The sequence below is a fragment of the Lissotriton vulgaris genome, chromosome 9 (assembly GCF_964263255.1).
Source record: "Lissotriton vulgaris chromosome 9, aLisVul1.2, whole genome shotgun sequence".
Taxonomy (NCBI): Eukaryota; Metazoa; Chordata; class Amphibia; order Caudata; family Salamandridae; genus Lissotriton; species Lissotriton vulgaris.
The window spans coordinates 1,023,110,361-1,023,125,013 of record NC_141697.1 but is presented as its reverse complement, the minus strand read 5'-3'; the positions used below and the strand labels follow the sequence as shown (position 1 = coordinate 1,023,125,013).

The 14,653-nt window shown below is 46.7% G+C and overlaps 1 protein-coding gene across 5 annotated transcripts in view; it reads right to left on the bottom strand.

Annotated features, from left to right (window-relative positions):
- Positions 1–14,653, bottom strand: part of LOC147692727 (cyclin-dependent kinase 17-like) — a 600,938-nt gene that overhangs the window by 136,417 nt on the left and 449,868 nt on the right. For all 5 annotated transcript variants that reach the window (XM_086938922.1, XM_086938918.1, XM_086938917.1 and 2 more), the window contains one exon: positions 3,330–3,435. In XM_086938922.1, coding sequence (XP_086795048.1) covers positions 3,330–3,435 — 106 coding nt within the window. The remainder of the gene's footprint in view (positions 1–3,329; positions 3,436–14,653) is intronic.

Sequence of the window (14,653 nt, the reverse complement as noted above, 5' to 3'; positions counted from 1 at the left end):
GTGAGTGCAGAGTGACAGTGAGTGCAGAGTGACAGTGAGTGCAGAGTGACAGTGAGTGCAGAGTGACAGTGAGTGCAGAGTGACAGTGAGTGCAGAGTGACAGTGAGTGCAGAGTGACAGTGAGTGCAGAGTGACAGTGAGTGCAGAGTGACAGTGAGTGCAGAGTGACAGTGAGTGCAGAGTGACAGTGAGTGCAGAGTGACAGTGAGTGCAGAGTGACAGTGAGTGCAGAGTGACAGTGAGTGCAGAGTGACAGTGAGTGCAGAGTGACAGTGAGTGCAGAGTGACAGTGAGTGCAGAGTGACAGTGAGTGCAGAGTGACAGTGAGTGCAGAGTGACAGTGAGTGCAGAGTGACAGTGAGTGCAGAGTGACAGTGAGTGCAGAGTGACAGTGAGTGCAGAGTGACAGTGAGTGCAGAGTGACAGTGAGTGCAGAGTGACAGTGAGTGCAGAGTGACAGTGAGTGCAGAGTGACAGTGAGTGCAGAGTGACAGTGAGTGCAGAGTGACAGTGAGTGCAGAGTGACAGTGAGTGCAGAGTGACAGTGAGTGCAGAGTGACAGTGAGTGCAGAGTGACAGTGAGTGCAGAGTGACAGTGAGTGCAGAGTGACAGTGAGTGCAGAGTGACAGTGAGTGCAGAGTGAGTGCAGAGTGAGTGCAGAGTGACAGTGAGTGCAGAGTGACAGTGAGTGCAGAGTGACAGTGAGTGCAGAGTGACAGTGAGTGCAGAGTGACAGTGAGTGCAGAGTGACAGTGAGTGCAGAGTGACAGTGAGTGCAGAGTGACAGTGAGTGCAGAGTGACAGTGAGTGCAGAGTGACAGTGAGTGCAGAGTGACAGTGAGTGCAGAGTGACAGTGAGTGCGGAGTGACAGTGAGTGCAGAGTGCGTGCAGAGTGAGTGCAGAGTGACAGTGAGTGCAGAGTGACAGTGAGTGCAGAGTGACAGTGAGTGCAGAGTGACAGTGAGTGCAGAGTGAGTGCAGAGTGAGTGCAGAGTGAGTGCAGAGTGAGTGCAGAGTGAGTGCAGAGTGACAGTGAGTGCAGAGTGAGTGCAGAGTGAGTGCAGAGTGACAGTGAGTGCAGAGTGACAGTGAGTGCAGAGTGACAGTGAGTGCAGAGTGACAGTGAGTGCAGAGTGACAGTGAGTGCAGAGTGACAGTGAGTGCAGAGTGACAGTGAGTGCAGAGTGACAGTGAGTGCAGAGTGACAGTGAGTGCAGAGTGACAGTGAGTGCAGAGTGACAGTGAGTGCAGAGTGACAGTGAGTGCAGAGTGACAGTGAGTGCAGAGTGCGTGCAGAAACAGTGAGTGCAGAGTGCGTGCAGAGTCAGAGTGAGTGCAGTGACAGTGAGTGCAGAGTGAGTGCAGTGACAGTGAGTGCAGAGTGACAGTGAGTGCAGAGTGACAGTGAGTGCAGAGTGCGTGCAGAATGACAGTGCATGCAGAGTGACCGTGCATGCAGAGTGACAGTGCGTGCAGAGTGACAGTGCGTGCAGAGTGGCAGTGCGTGCAGAGTGACAGTGCGTGCAGAGTGACAGTGCGTGCAGAGTGCGTGCAGAGTGACAGTGCGTGCAGAGTGCGTGCAGAGTGACAGTAAGTGCAGAGTGCGTGCAGAGTGACAGTGAGTGCAGAGTGACAGTGAGTGCAGAGTGACAGTGAGTGCAGAGTGACAGTGAGTGCAGAGTGACAGTGAGTACAGAGTGACAGTGAGTGCAGAGTGCGTGCAGAAACAGTGAGTGCAGAGTGCGTGCAGAGTGACAGTGAGTGCAGGGTGAGTGCAGAGTGACAGTGAGTGCAGAGTGACAGTGAGTGCAGAGTGCGTGCAGAGTGACAGTGCGTGCAGAGTGACAGTGCGTGCAGAGTGACAGTGAGTGCAGAGTGACAGTGAGTGCAGAGTGACAGTGAGTGCAAAATGACAGTGAGTGCAGAGTGACAGTGAGTGCAGAGTGACAGTGAGTGCAGAGTGACAGTGAGTGCAGAGTGAGTGCAGAGTGCAGAGTGAGTGCAGAGTGCAGAGTGCAGAGTGACAGTGAGTGCAGAGTGACAGTGAGTGCAGAGTGACAGTGAGTGCAGAGTGACAGTGAGTACAGTCACTCAGCACCACCACATTATCACTCAGAACCACCACAGCATCACTCAGCACCACCACAGCACCACTCAGCACCACCACAGCATCACTCAGCACCACCACAGCATCACTCAGCACCACCACAGCATCACTCAGCACCACCACAGCATCACTCAGCACCACCACAGCATCACTCAGCACCACCACAGCACCACCACAGCACCACCACAGCACCACCATAGCACCACCACAGCATCACTCAGCATCACCATAGCCCCATTCAGCACCACCACAGCATCACTCAGCACCACCACAGCACAAATTTGTTCTCTCAATGTTTCAAGCTTTATTACAAATGTCACAAAAAGATGTTCATATTTCACTTCTGTTCTTGGATTTCGTTACAATAAAATACACTGAACATAATCTTCACAAAAGTTATTTACAAAAGTTTAAGCTATTGCCATTATAAATTACAATCACTTTTATTAAGTATTAAAAAAAATTAAAAGCCATTGTTATTTGTAATATCAATACATCTAAGTCACGTAAATACAAATGTTGCATTACAAATGCTATAGGTGTCACATTTGCGAAAGTTATAACTATTGGCATTGTAAATGACAAAGCTATTAATTTAGCTATTTTCAAAACCAACACATAAATGAACATTTGGTGAATTTCCATTAAAATATTTGACTTTTTTACTAAGATATTATTATACTCTTTTATGCAAACAAAATTTAGATACTGCATAAATAACTTTAATAAAACATATTTTATATGTAGCTTTTTATGTAAAAAAATAACTATAGCACAAAGCAAAAAACAATTGCCATTTACAATGCTAATAGCTCAAACTTAAATAATGCGAGACCTATTGCATTGCAAATGCTTGTTTTTTTTAGCCCCCGCTTAGTGGACCACCCCGAAACCTTTCATGCGGCAAACTAGGCTAAAAGGAGCATTTTCTATGGAAACCCAATATTAACCAGAACTACCCAGAGGTGATTATATAGTTATATAGATATATAGATATATAGATGGATAGATGGATAAATGGATAGATAGATATAGATATATATTCAGATCAGGGGAAGCAACATTCAAAGAACGCAGGATAAAGACTAATGACAAGTTACAGGGGAAATATCAGGATTTTAATATCTTGCATACCATTATTTGTTTCTATGCAGTACTGGTGTCTCTTTATAACTGGAAAAAGCTGCAATGAAGAAGAATTAATGAAAAATGGTCCTTACCGAGGAGAATGGTTCACTAATGGCTCTGGTCGGTACTTAGGGAACTTATATGACTTAAACTCTTCGTTAGTGGACAGAGCTGGCCATGTCTCTTCAGTTGGCGTTCCTACCGATAATAAGCAAGAGAGAAGCGAAGAACTACTGGTTAAAATTAACATTGCAAATACACTTTCCATTTTCATTGAGATAAAGCTAACATCACAGTCATGTAAATCAATACTGGTAAACTATGATTCTTATGTAGTTCAACACACACCGATTCTAACTATCATAGTGTCCTTTATCATCAAATTCCGATCCCAGACCACTGATCTTCTTGTCATTTTGACACCACCAACCTGGTTTGTTGAGGTCTTGAACTATTGATGCCTTCAGTATATTAACATAATAAATATGAAAAAAAGCTGTGCCCCCGTTGGATTAACGAGCCAACCTAACAGGGACATCAAACAACAATAAACTGAACATTGAGCTGTCCTTAAATGACTACACGTAGAGAATTCTAGAATACTCAGCACCCATAAGAGTAGATAATAAAAAGCACACTATGTGTGAAACTCAGCAATCTTCTCCCCTCTCACAACCTTGTTTAACACTTCTTTACCTCTGGCACGGCTCAGCTTGTTCAGCTTCTAGTAGAATGCAAACATGGCAGTAAATGAGATGAATGGCATGAAAGCTCTCTTCAGTGACAATTAATCATCTTCTACTCTTACAAACATCTTTGTGACAGATCAGTGAGGAGCAGAGCTGCTCTGCTCAACCAATTGCCACCTTTATTATATAAAGCAAATAAGGTAAGGTGCTTGGGCTGGCCAAGTGAGAAGCTGTTTCCCAGTGCTTAATTTATAACAGAACGAGTGATGTTGCCCAATGATGTGCTCTGTAAACCACGGTCAGTGCTATTAAATGTCAGTGGGGCCATTGCTATGGCTGTGCAGGCTTCAGTTCACCTCATGCTTCTTTAATCCACTACCAGACACTCCCTGCCCCTTATGCCACTCATGCAAGTTCCTGTTTTCTCCTTCTGAGATATTTTTTCCATCTTTCTCTTCCCCCTTCTTTCTCCGTAGTATGCTTTTCACTTTCTCTTACTTGGGAAATGTTTACGGAGGAAAAATAAGTTCTGGCCCCCCCAAAAATGTGTGATGGTAGCCCCCACTAGCAACCACTGGCTCAAATTAAGCACTACACCTACATGATGGTCAATAGTTCTCAAAGCAATGCTTAATTTAAGTGAAATCACAATCTACAAGAACACCATCATGGATCTCCAATGGGCTATGAATTAACCTAAAAAATGTAATTACCTTCGGTAACGCCTTATCTGGTAGACTATCAAACTGCAGATTACTAACCTTATAATTCAGACTAGATAGGGACTTTTTTTTGTGCAGTACACCCCTGTGCACTGGAAGGTGGCATCATTCGGCTCCACGTGGTGTAGGTCGTGCCGGAATTGACCTGCACGGTTCTTATATAGGATCTACCCCAGCGCGCTGATGTCAGTTACTCTTCGCGACTTCACGCACCAGAAGTCAGAAGTGCGGAGCCACGAGGTACACTAACCACTGGAGTGGAAAACTAGGGCACCGAAAGGGGAAAGCCCAGTCTCTAGAAATCAGTTTGCACAGCGGGTAGGATGGGTGGGTTGGTCAGGATTCTGCAGCTAGATAGAATCTTTACCAGGTAATGTGTTACTAAAGGTAAGTAACTTGTTGATTTGATAGAGACTTCTCGCTGCAGATTCCTTAACTTAGAAGAGATACCCAGCAATACCTCCCCCGAGGTGGGTCTGCAGACCAATTTCACATGAGGAAGTCCTGCAGGAACGAATCCAGGAAGCAGTTCTTGGTAAACGTGTGCAGGGAAGCAGACGTTGCTGCCTGATAGATGTCCAGGACCGTAACTCGGCGAGCTTACACAGTGGTTGTACTTTTAGCTCTGATGGAATGAGCATCTAAACCCTCAGGGGGTTATTTCTTAGACAATGTGTAGCAGATTTTGATACAGTGCATGATCCATCTTGAGCTGGTCCTCTTCTGTATAGCCCATCCTTTCTTTGATCCGACATACCCCATGAGGGTTGGTCATCCATCCGGAACTCTCGTGTGCTTTTCTTGGGTTCGGACAGTAAAATCGCTCCACTTCCTTGGAGGGATTAGGCGGAGCGTAAAAAGTAGGCAGAGTGAGGCAATGGCCTACATGAAACAGAGGGACCACTTTTGTGAGAAAGGAAGAACAATTGTTACTTACCTGTAAACAGGTGGTTCTCCAGTATTGGTGTCTTTCATAGATTCACATGCTTGAATATTCCCCGTCGTCGGAGTGGGAGTCCCACGGTAAATAAAATAGCAATAAATGCTAAATATATAATAATATACAATAAATATATATATACATAATAAGGAAAAACCCAAAAAATGCATACAATAACCATCTGGTACCTAACCAAGAGTTTCCACATAGGAATGCATGGGGAAAAAGAAGTTCCAATGCAGCCTATCCTTGTCATTATGTTAGTCCAAACTGCAGCCAATCAGGCGCCAGCAGCCCTCTAGAACCTTCTCCTCAGAGCTCAAGCCCTCAGATTTTCGTAGCACAAGAGTGACCACAGAGTCTATGAGGAGAAGCGAGCCTCTGAGGGGAGGATGGGAGGGTCGCATGTGAATCTATGAAAGACACCAATACTGGAGAACCACCTGTTTACAGGTAAGTAACAATTGTTCTTCTCCAGTATTGGGATGTCTTTCATAGATTCACATGCTTGAATATAGAATAGTAAGCAGTCCGTATCCGAACACAAAGTTTCCAGGATGCAATGTATACACAAAAGGTTGGAATCAACAGGTGTAAACCCATGTCATAGAAGTTATAAAACTATATGTATACATAGAGAAGACATGCATAAGACTGGAAACCATAGGAGGAGGGTAGAACAGAGGCTCACCTTATTGAAAAAGATTACGGAGCACAGCTTGTCCCACTGCGGTATCCCCTTCGGCCATGGCACCCAGATTGTAGTGCTTCGTGAACGTGTGCCTGCTGGACCACGTGGCAGCTCTGCAAATCTGATGCAATGGAACTCCGGCAAAGAGTGCAGTCGAAGAGGCCACAGACCTGGTAGAGTGGGCTCTCACTGTAGACTGTAAAGGCTTTCCCGCTTTCTGATGGCAGAAAGCAATCGCCAAAGCCACCCAGCGGGCTACTGTAGGTTTGGTGACTGGTCGCCCTTTTTGAAAACGGCCATAGGCCACGAAGAGCTGATCCGATTTTCGGAACTGGGCTGTTCTGCTGATGTAGAACTTTAAACATCTTTTAATGTCCAAAGAGTGCAGGCGTTGTTCCGCAGGTGATTGCGGATTGGCAAAGAAAGACTTCAGTATAACAGGTTCATTAATATGGAAGTCTGACGGCACTTTTGGAAGGAAAGTAGGGTTAGTGCGTAAAAGCACAGAATCCGGTTTGAACTGTAGAAATGGTTGTTTAATCGTGAAAGCATGCATGTCACTCACTCGACGTGAGGACGTCAGTGCAAGTAAAAGCGCAACCTTCCAGGTGACATACTTGAGGTCTGCGCTATGGATTGGTTCAAACGGAGCAGTCATTAATTGTGACAGGACAATGTTGAGGCGCCACTCTGGAGGAGGACGCCGAACTGGAGGAAAAGTCCGAAGAAGTCCTTTGAAGAATTGACGTATCAATCTGGATGAGCATAAGGAGGCGGAGCCATCATGGCGGAAGCGTGAGATTGCCGCCAGAAAAACTCTTAAAGTAGCATGTGACAAACCCGACTGAGCTAGATGGAGAAAGAAAGGGAGGAGCTCAGCGGGCGTGGCACGCAAAGGATGTACTCCGGCGTCTGCACACCAGTGGCAAAAGCGTTTCCATTTCAACTTATAGGTTTTTATAGTTGATGGAGCCCTGGCCTGAGCGAGGATGTTACGACACTCCTGAGGGATGCTTAGATGTGCAAATTCACAGTGCTCAGGTTCCAGGCTGACAAGCTCAGGGAAGAGGGGTCCGGATGGTAGATTTGACCCCTGTTCATGGAGAGAAGATCCATTCGAGGATGAAGAAGAATGGGTTTGCATTGAGACAGGAGTAGCAGCTCTGAGAACCACGCCTGTCGTGGCCACCTGGGAGCAATCAGAAGGATGTGGCAAGGCTCTCTCCGCATCTTCCAAAGTACGCGAGGCACTAGAGGGATCGGAGGAAAAGCGTAGGCGAAGAGATTCGACCAAACCATCAAAAGGGCATTGCCTTGGGACCCTTTGTGGGGATGCCAGCTTGCGTAAGCGGGGCATTTGCGGTTCTCTGGAGTCGCAAAGAGGTCGATTGCAGGAAATCCCCAACGGTGAAAGACCATATCGAGTGTTGGCTGGTGGAGTTCCCACTCGTGGTTGGATGATCGGGATCTGCTTAGGGAATCCGCCAGGAGGTTGGACAACCCCGGAAGATGTACTGCAGTGATTTGGATTTGATGATTGATGGACCAGTCCCAAATCGCCTCTGCCAGGCGGGATAACACCGGAGACTTCGTTCCGCCCTGCTTGTTTATATAATGCATGCAGGTCGTGCTGTCCGTTTGTATGAGAACTGACTCTCCCTGCAGCACTGGTTGAAATGATTTCAGGGCCAGAAAGATAGCCATCAGCTCCAACTTGTTGATGTGCCAGGTCTTTTGATGGAAAGTCCATTTCCCTTTCACGGACAGGTCTTGGAGGTGAGCTCCCCAGCCCTCCAGGGAGGCATCCGTCGTCAGTGTTAGATCTGGGGTGTTGGACAGAAAAGACGTGCCTGCTGCTAGCTGGTGTGGTTGTGCCCACCATCTGAGCGCCTTCTTCATGGGAATGGTGATGGAGACCTGATCGTTGAAGGAACCGGTGACCTGACGCCACTGCTTGTCCAGAGCCTGTTGGATAGGTCGTGCTCGTAGTCGGCAATGAGGGACAAGAGCGATGCATGACGAAGCCATCCCCAAAAAAGACTTCAACAAGCGGACTGAAACGCACTTCTTTGCGAGAAGTAGCGAAACTAGCCGGAGGATCCTCTGTTGACGTTCCCGGGAGACAAATGCTTTGGCTAGGTTGGTGTCCAACGTTGCTCCTAGGAAATCTTTGCAAGTTGTTGGCTGCAATTGAGATTTCTCCAGATTGATGGACAGACCCAAGGAACGGAATACTGTCTGGCAGATTGCAGTATGGTGTAGAAGTTGTGCGCGGGATTGTGATTTCAGAAGGCAGTCGTCGAGATATGGGAATATCTGTATGCCTTGGAGACGAAGAAAAGCCATGACCGGAGCCAACATTTTTGTAAAGACTCGGGGGGCTGAACGGAGGCCAAATGGAAGGACCCTGAATTGGAAATGAAGGTGCCCCACCTTGAAGCGCAGGAACTTGCGATGAGCCGCTAGAATTGGGACATGGAAGTAGGCGTCCCGGAGATCGATGGTAGTCATGAAATCTCCGACTGAGAGCAAACGCAAGATCTCTGTAAGCGTGAGCATACGGAAGGTCTGGTCCTTGAGATAATGATTGAGTGCTCTCAAGTCCAGTATTGGTCTCCATTCTCCGTTCTTTTTGATGACGAGGAAAAAACGGGAATAAAACCCCTTCCCTCTCTGCGACTTTGGCACAACTTCCACCGCACCCTTTTGAAGGAGAAGGCGAACCTGATGAAATAGTTCTTTGAGGTGCGGAGGTGGTGGTCCGGAAGGTGGCGTTGGAGGAGGTACCTCGACAAATTCCAATGCATGGCCTCTCTTCACAATGTCGAGTGCCCAACGGTCCGTAGTAATGGAGGACCATTGAGAACCAAACAGAGAGATTTGACCTCCAATTCTCCGTTCGACAGAGGAGTCATTGACGTTTGTTGGATTGTCCTCTGAAATTAGACTTCCCTCTGTAAGTTCTGGCAGGCTGCTGACGGGAAGACTGCTGGCGGTTACCGGTGTAACGCTGGTTACCTTGATTGAAGGACCGGTATTGACTGCTTCCTCCACGAAAAGTGGACGTAGTGCCACGTCCTCGAGCACCCCGAAAGGGCTGCTTCTTAAACTGAAGGGTACCCAAAGCACGTGCAGTGTCCGTGTCCTTTTTAATGGATTGTAGCGCTTCATCAATATGCGCTCCAAATAATGACTTGCCGTCATATGGCATATCTAGGATTCGTGCCTGAACTTCCTGCCGAAACGAAGTCGAGCGTAACCAACCCTGGCGACGCAGAACGGCCGCTCCAGCGAGTTGGCGAAAACCGGTGCAGGCTACATCCACTGCACAATCTATAAGTTCTTCTGCCGTCCTCTCTCCTTCTTGCAGAATTTTCTGTGCTTCTGCCTTGGAAGCATCTGGGAGTAACGCTACGTAGGCGGCCATGTCAGCCCAAGCCTGACGGTCATAACGGCCTAAAATGGCCATTGCCTTAGCTACTCGAACTGTTGTAGAGGACATGGAGGAAAATTTTCGCCCAATAGCATCCAGGCGACGGCCCTCACGGTCCGGAGGAGCAGTGATTGTAGACGCCGGATTCTTTGAACCCCGTTGAGCTGCCTGCGTGACGACAGAGTCGGGCTTAGGTTGACCTGTAAGGCATGCTGGAGATCCTATAGGAGCTTTGTATTTCTTTTCTAACCTTGGCAGCTGTGCTGGTAAAGAGTTTGGCGTCTTCATTATTTTCTCCCCTTCAGACCAGATGAAATCTATAATCGGGACTGTGTGGATCTGTTTCAAGGGCTGGTTTTTGAAATCGTATAGGAAACAATCTTCCTCTCGGTGTGCTCGTGGCAATTTGAATCGCTGTGCTGCCCTATCCATTAACTGGTGGAAGCCCGCGATGTCTACTGGAGGAGAATCCGCTGCAGGCACCTGAGAAGGAGATGGTGTTTGAGCACGATAGTCATCCCACTCCGCCAAATGTTCCTCACCATCCTCATCTACTTCAGAAACTTCACCATCTTCACGCTCTGGAGGATTCTCGTCATCATCATCCTCTGGATAGATGGTAGTGTGAACACGAACTGATGTAGTTCGGTGAACAGTTACAGGCGACGCTGGTTGAGGAGGAGCCAGAACCGGGTTAGAAACTGGATTTATTACTGATGGGACCGTTGTAACCTGTGGCGTTGGTGGGAAACGCCGATTGTAGTCTTCCAACATACTTTGGAGGTTTGATATCATGGAGATAGGCAACATCGCAGTTGGAACCTGAGTGTGAGTTGTTTGATGTTGGCCATAAACATCTTCCTCGTCGTTACTGAAGTCTTGGCACTTAATATTTAGATCCGAAAGACTGTGAGCTTGGTCATCAGACTCTTGATCAGAATCAGTCGCAAACAGCGGAGATGGAGGATTAATCATCTCTTGCTCTGTAAGAGTCTCGAACTGTGGTTTGCTGGATTGCAAGGGCAAAAGAGGCATTGTAGCAAAAGAAGAGGCCGGCGTCGAAATAGTGTCCTGCGTACGCGTCGACGGCATGACATCAATTGACTTCTGCGATGGGATCGACTTGGATGCCATCGTCGACGAGGAGACCGTCGACGGAGCAGTCTTCAGCGGTATCGATGGAGTCATCGTCGACGGAACCTTCACTTTCAATGTCTTCGTCGACGGAGTCATCGTCGACGGAGCGGTCGTCGACGGAGCGGTCGTCGACGGAGCGGTCGGAACAGGTCCCCTCGTCGACGGGATAGCCGTCGACGGTGCGCTCGTCGACAAGAGCGTAGACGGAGTCAAAGCCTTCACACCTCTAGTCGACGACGACCGGGTCGTCGACGAGTGAGCTTTTCTCGTCGTTGAAGATGAAATAGGAATCACAGAAGACACAGTCTTAGAGCTGAGAACCACTCTCATCGACGATGAAGACGTCGACGCTAAAGCCAACGACGATCCAGAGGCCAGCGTCGTTGTGACTGTCGTCGTCGATTTGGAACCAGAGACAGCCATTCTCGTCGACGGAGTAGAAACTCCCGTCGTCGACGGCAAATCCGTTTTCCTCACAGAAAAACTGGACTTTGAAGCAGAAGGAGCCTGAGAGCTTTGTCTCGTGGGCCTAGACGTGGTAGGCAAAGGTGAAGACACCGCAGGGGTCATTGTGAGGGAAACTTTCCTCTTTTTAAGAAATGGTGAAGGCACCTCCTGCACACTACCACGTTTAGAAGCTGCTTTAGAACGGCCTGACCCAAGACTTTCAGCGTCAGAAATTACATTATCTTTGTCTTTAAGCCTCTGAAGCCAGACAAGTAAACGGCCTTCTCTGTCCTTTTGAGTTTTCTCTGAGAATTTTCTACAGAGTTTACAGGTACCCACTTCATGGTCCGGGTAAAGGCAGTAAATACACTTACTGTGTGGGTCATCATGAAATAATCTCAGCTTTCCACATGAGGACAAAGCTCTGAAGAGAGACTTCTTACTTGAAGACATTTTGGAAGAAACTGGAACACTTGAAGAAAGAAACTGAGCAGAGCTCAGGGAGACTCCCTTACACACGACGTGCGGTAGAAAATCTGAGGGCTTGAGCTCTGAGGAGAAGGTTCTAGAGGGCTGCTGGCGCCTGATTGGCTGCAGTTTGGACTAACATAATGACAAGGATAGGCTGCATTGGAACTTCTTTTTCCCCATGCATTCCTATGTGGAAACTCTTGGTTAGGTACCAGATGGTTATTGTATGCATTTTTTGGGTTTTTCCTTATTATGTATATATATATTTATTGTATATTATTATATATTTAGCATTTATTGCTATTTTATTTACCGTGGGACTCCCACTCCGACGACGGGGAATATTCAAGCATGTGAATCTATGAAAGACACCCCAATACTGGAGAACCTCTTGTATGAAGCACCAGTTTGTCTGGGTAGATTTTCAGATAGGGAGGCCTGAATGATAAGGCCTGAAGCTCACTGACCATCAGGCAGATGCTGCTGTCACCATGAAGGTCACCTTGATGGTAAGGAGCCTGAGAGGACAATTATGCAGGAGCTCAAAGGGAGCGCACATAAGGAAAATGAGGACGGGATTGAGGTCCCTCTAGGGCATAATAAAGGGAGATGGTGGGAACAAGTGTTGTAAAAAATAAACCGGGGTTTAGGGGGTCCGAAGGGAAGTTTAACGACCAGCACAGATATAATCCTGATAAGAACTGTAAAACACACTGAAATATCTGTGGGTCCCACCAGTCACCTGTGTCCTATGCACAAACAGTTTGAAAAATGACTTTCGTCCTTTAAATAGGGCTTCCCAGTGAGGGATTCAATAAAAAACAAATTAAACCTTTTTGCTTGTGCATAGGACGCTTTAGGCGCAGGTGACTGGTGAGACCCACAGATATTTCAGTGTGTTTAACAAGTGTTGTAAACCTTTCAGAAACCTATTCACAATAGGGGATTTTAAGAGGGATAGCTTATCAGGCAACCACAGTAAGGCCACAATGGCTGAGAGATAGCCCTTCAGAGTGCCCAGGGCAGAGCCCTGCAATGATGACCCCGAGAACCCGAGAAAGGGAGGCAGAAAGGGGATTGATTTGTCTTTCTGTATACCACACCACAAATGTTGCCAAATGGCATGCATAAAACATCTTGGTGGAGGGGCGTCTGGCTGTGAAGAGAATGTCACAGACTTTGGGAGGAAGATCGAAAACAGTCAACTGTTGCCCCTCAATCTCCACGCTGAAAGGCAGAGTGTTGACAGGTTAATGTGGTGAATCCTCCTCTGCTGCTGCTTCAGAAGATCCTGAAGGGGCAGCCTGATTGGTTCAACAGCTTGGGATATACCAGACTCTCCGTGCCCAGTCTGGAGCCACAAGGATGAATTGGGCCCGGCCATTCCTGATCTTCCTGAGAACTCTGGGCAGGAGTGGTATGGGCAGAAAAGTGTACATGAGGCCTAAGTACCACTTGAGTCAAAAAGAGACTCTGAGAAAGAGACGCCTTGTAGATTCAACATGCAGAACTGCTGACATTGCGCATTCTCGTTGGTGGCGTACAGATCTAACCAAGGCTCTCCCCGCTGCTGGGAGAGACCTTGCACCACGTCCAGAAGGAGACGCCATTTGTGATCCACAAGACATCTATGGTTGAGTTTGTCTGCTCTGGCTTTCAGAGAGCCTGCCAGATATTGAACCACCAGAGATATGCCCTACTGTTCCAGCCATGTCCAGAGACGCACCCTGCCCTGTCTGTTGCAGTACCACATGGCAGTGGTGTTGTCCCGCAACACTTGCTTTAACCTTCAGTTAAAATCAATAACTGCTATGAGATGAGACATAGTGTTACCTCTCTGTCAGTATTTTATTCACAAAGGTATTAGCATAGATATACAAATCCCTATATTTACGGGTGCAAGTTCACACTGGTGACTGAAAAACATTCAATTTGCAATCACAAATGGATTTAATTACAGTTAAAATGATGGCAGTCGCAGTTTTTTGGAGTAATCCTGGAATTCGCACGGAAGGCCAAGAAAATCAGAAGCATATTAAAAACACAGTTAAGTTAATGCGGGTACATTTGCGTCTTTCTTTGTGAATCTGGCCCTTAATGGTGGGCATAAGGTTTGCAGCTTCTGCTGACAAAGTCAAACCTCACTTGTGGGTCGATCCTTGCCGCACAAACATCTGACGTCTTAAGTGCACTTTGATCTTCACCTAATGCAGAGGAGGATTCTGAATATTTGAATCAATTATCAATATTTTACATGAAAGAACAAAAAATACAAAGCCAGTAGAGCTTAAAAATCAATACACTCAGTTAAGTGGATCAGCATTCCATGCTTTGAGAAGTAATACATACAACAAAGGCTGTAAGTCGGTCACAGCAGAACATGAGGAATACCATTTAAGGACATTTGTAAAACTTAATATGAGGCAAGCTTGTATCCAAAAGAATTAATTCATTTTTTGGCAGCTGCTCGGAAGCAAAGGTTTAAAGACAGAGCAAAAAATAGGTACTGATTTCCATTAGATTTTAAATTTGGACCATGATACCAAACCGCAGGCGCTTTCTTTATATAAGGCCAAACCAAAGCCATGCAGACTTTAATATTGAGACGTGCGAGCACACAGACATACACTTCAATCTTTTAACAGATTTATCAGCCATTCTTTTATGCGGATATGTTAAATGCTAACCCAGCTCTAACTGTCATTATAATTAAAGTCTTTAATTTGTATTTCTTTTTAGGTGCATTATATCACTTGGTGTATTACGTAGGCTTTTAATTTACTGAAATAAAGAACTACTTGAGAATACACAGGGCTAACAAACTTTAAATACACAGTGAACAGACCAGAAACTCGCCTGAAACAGATCTAAGAAACATTAATTTTG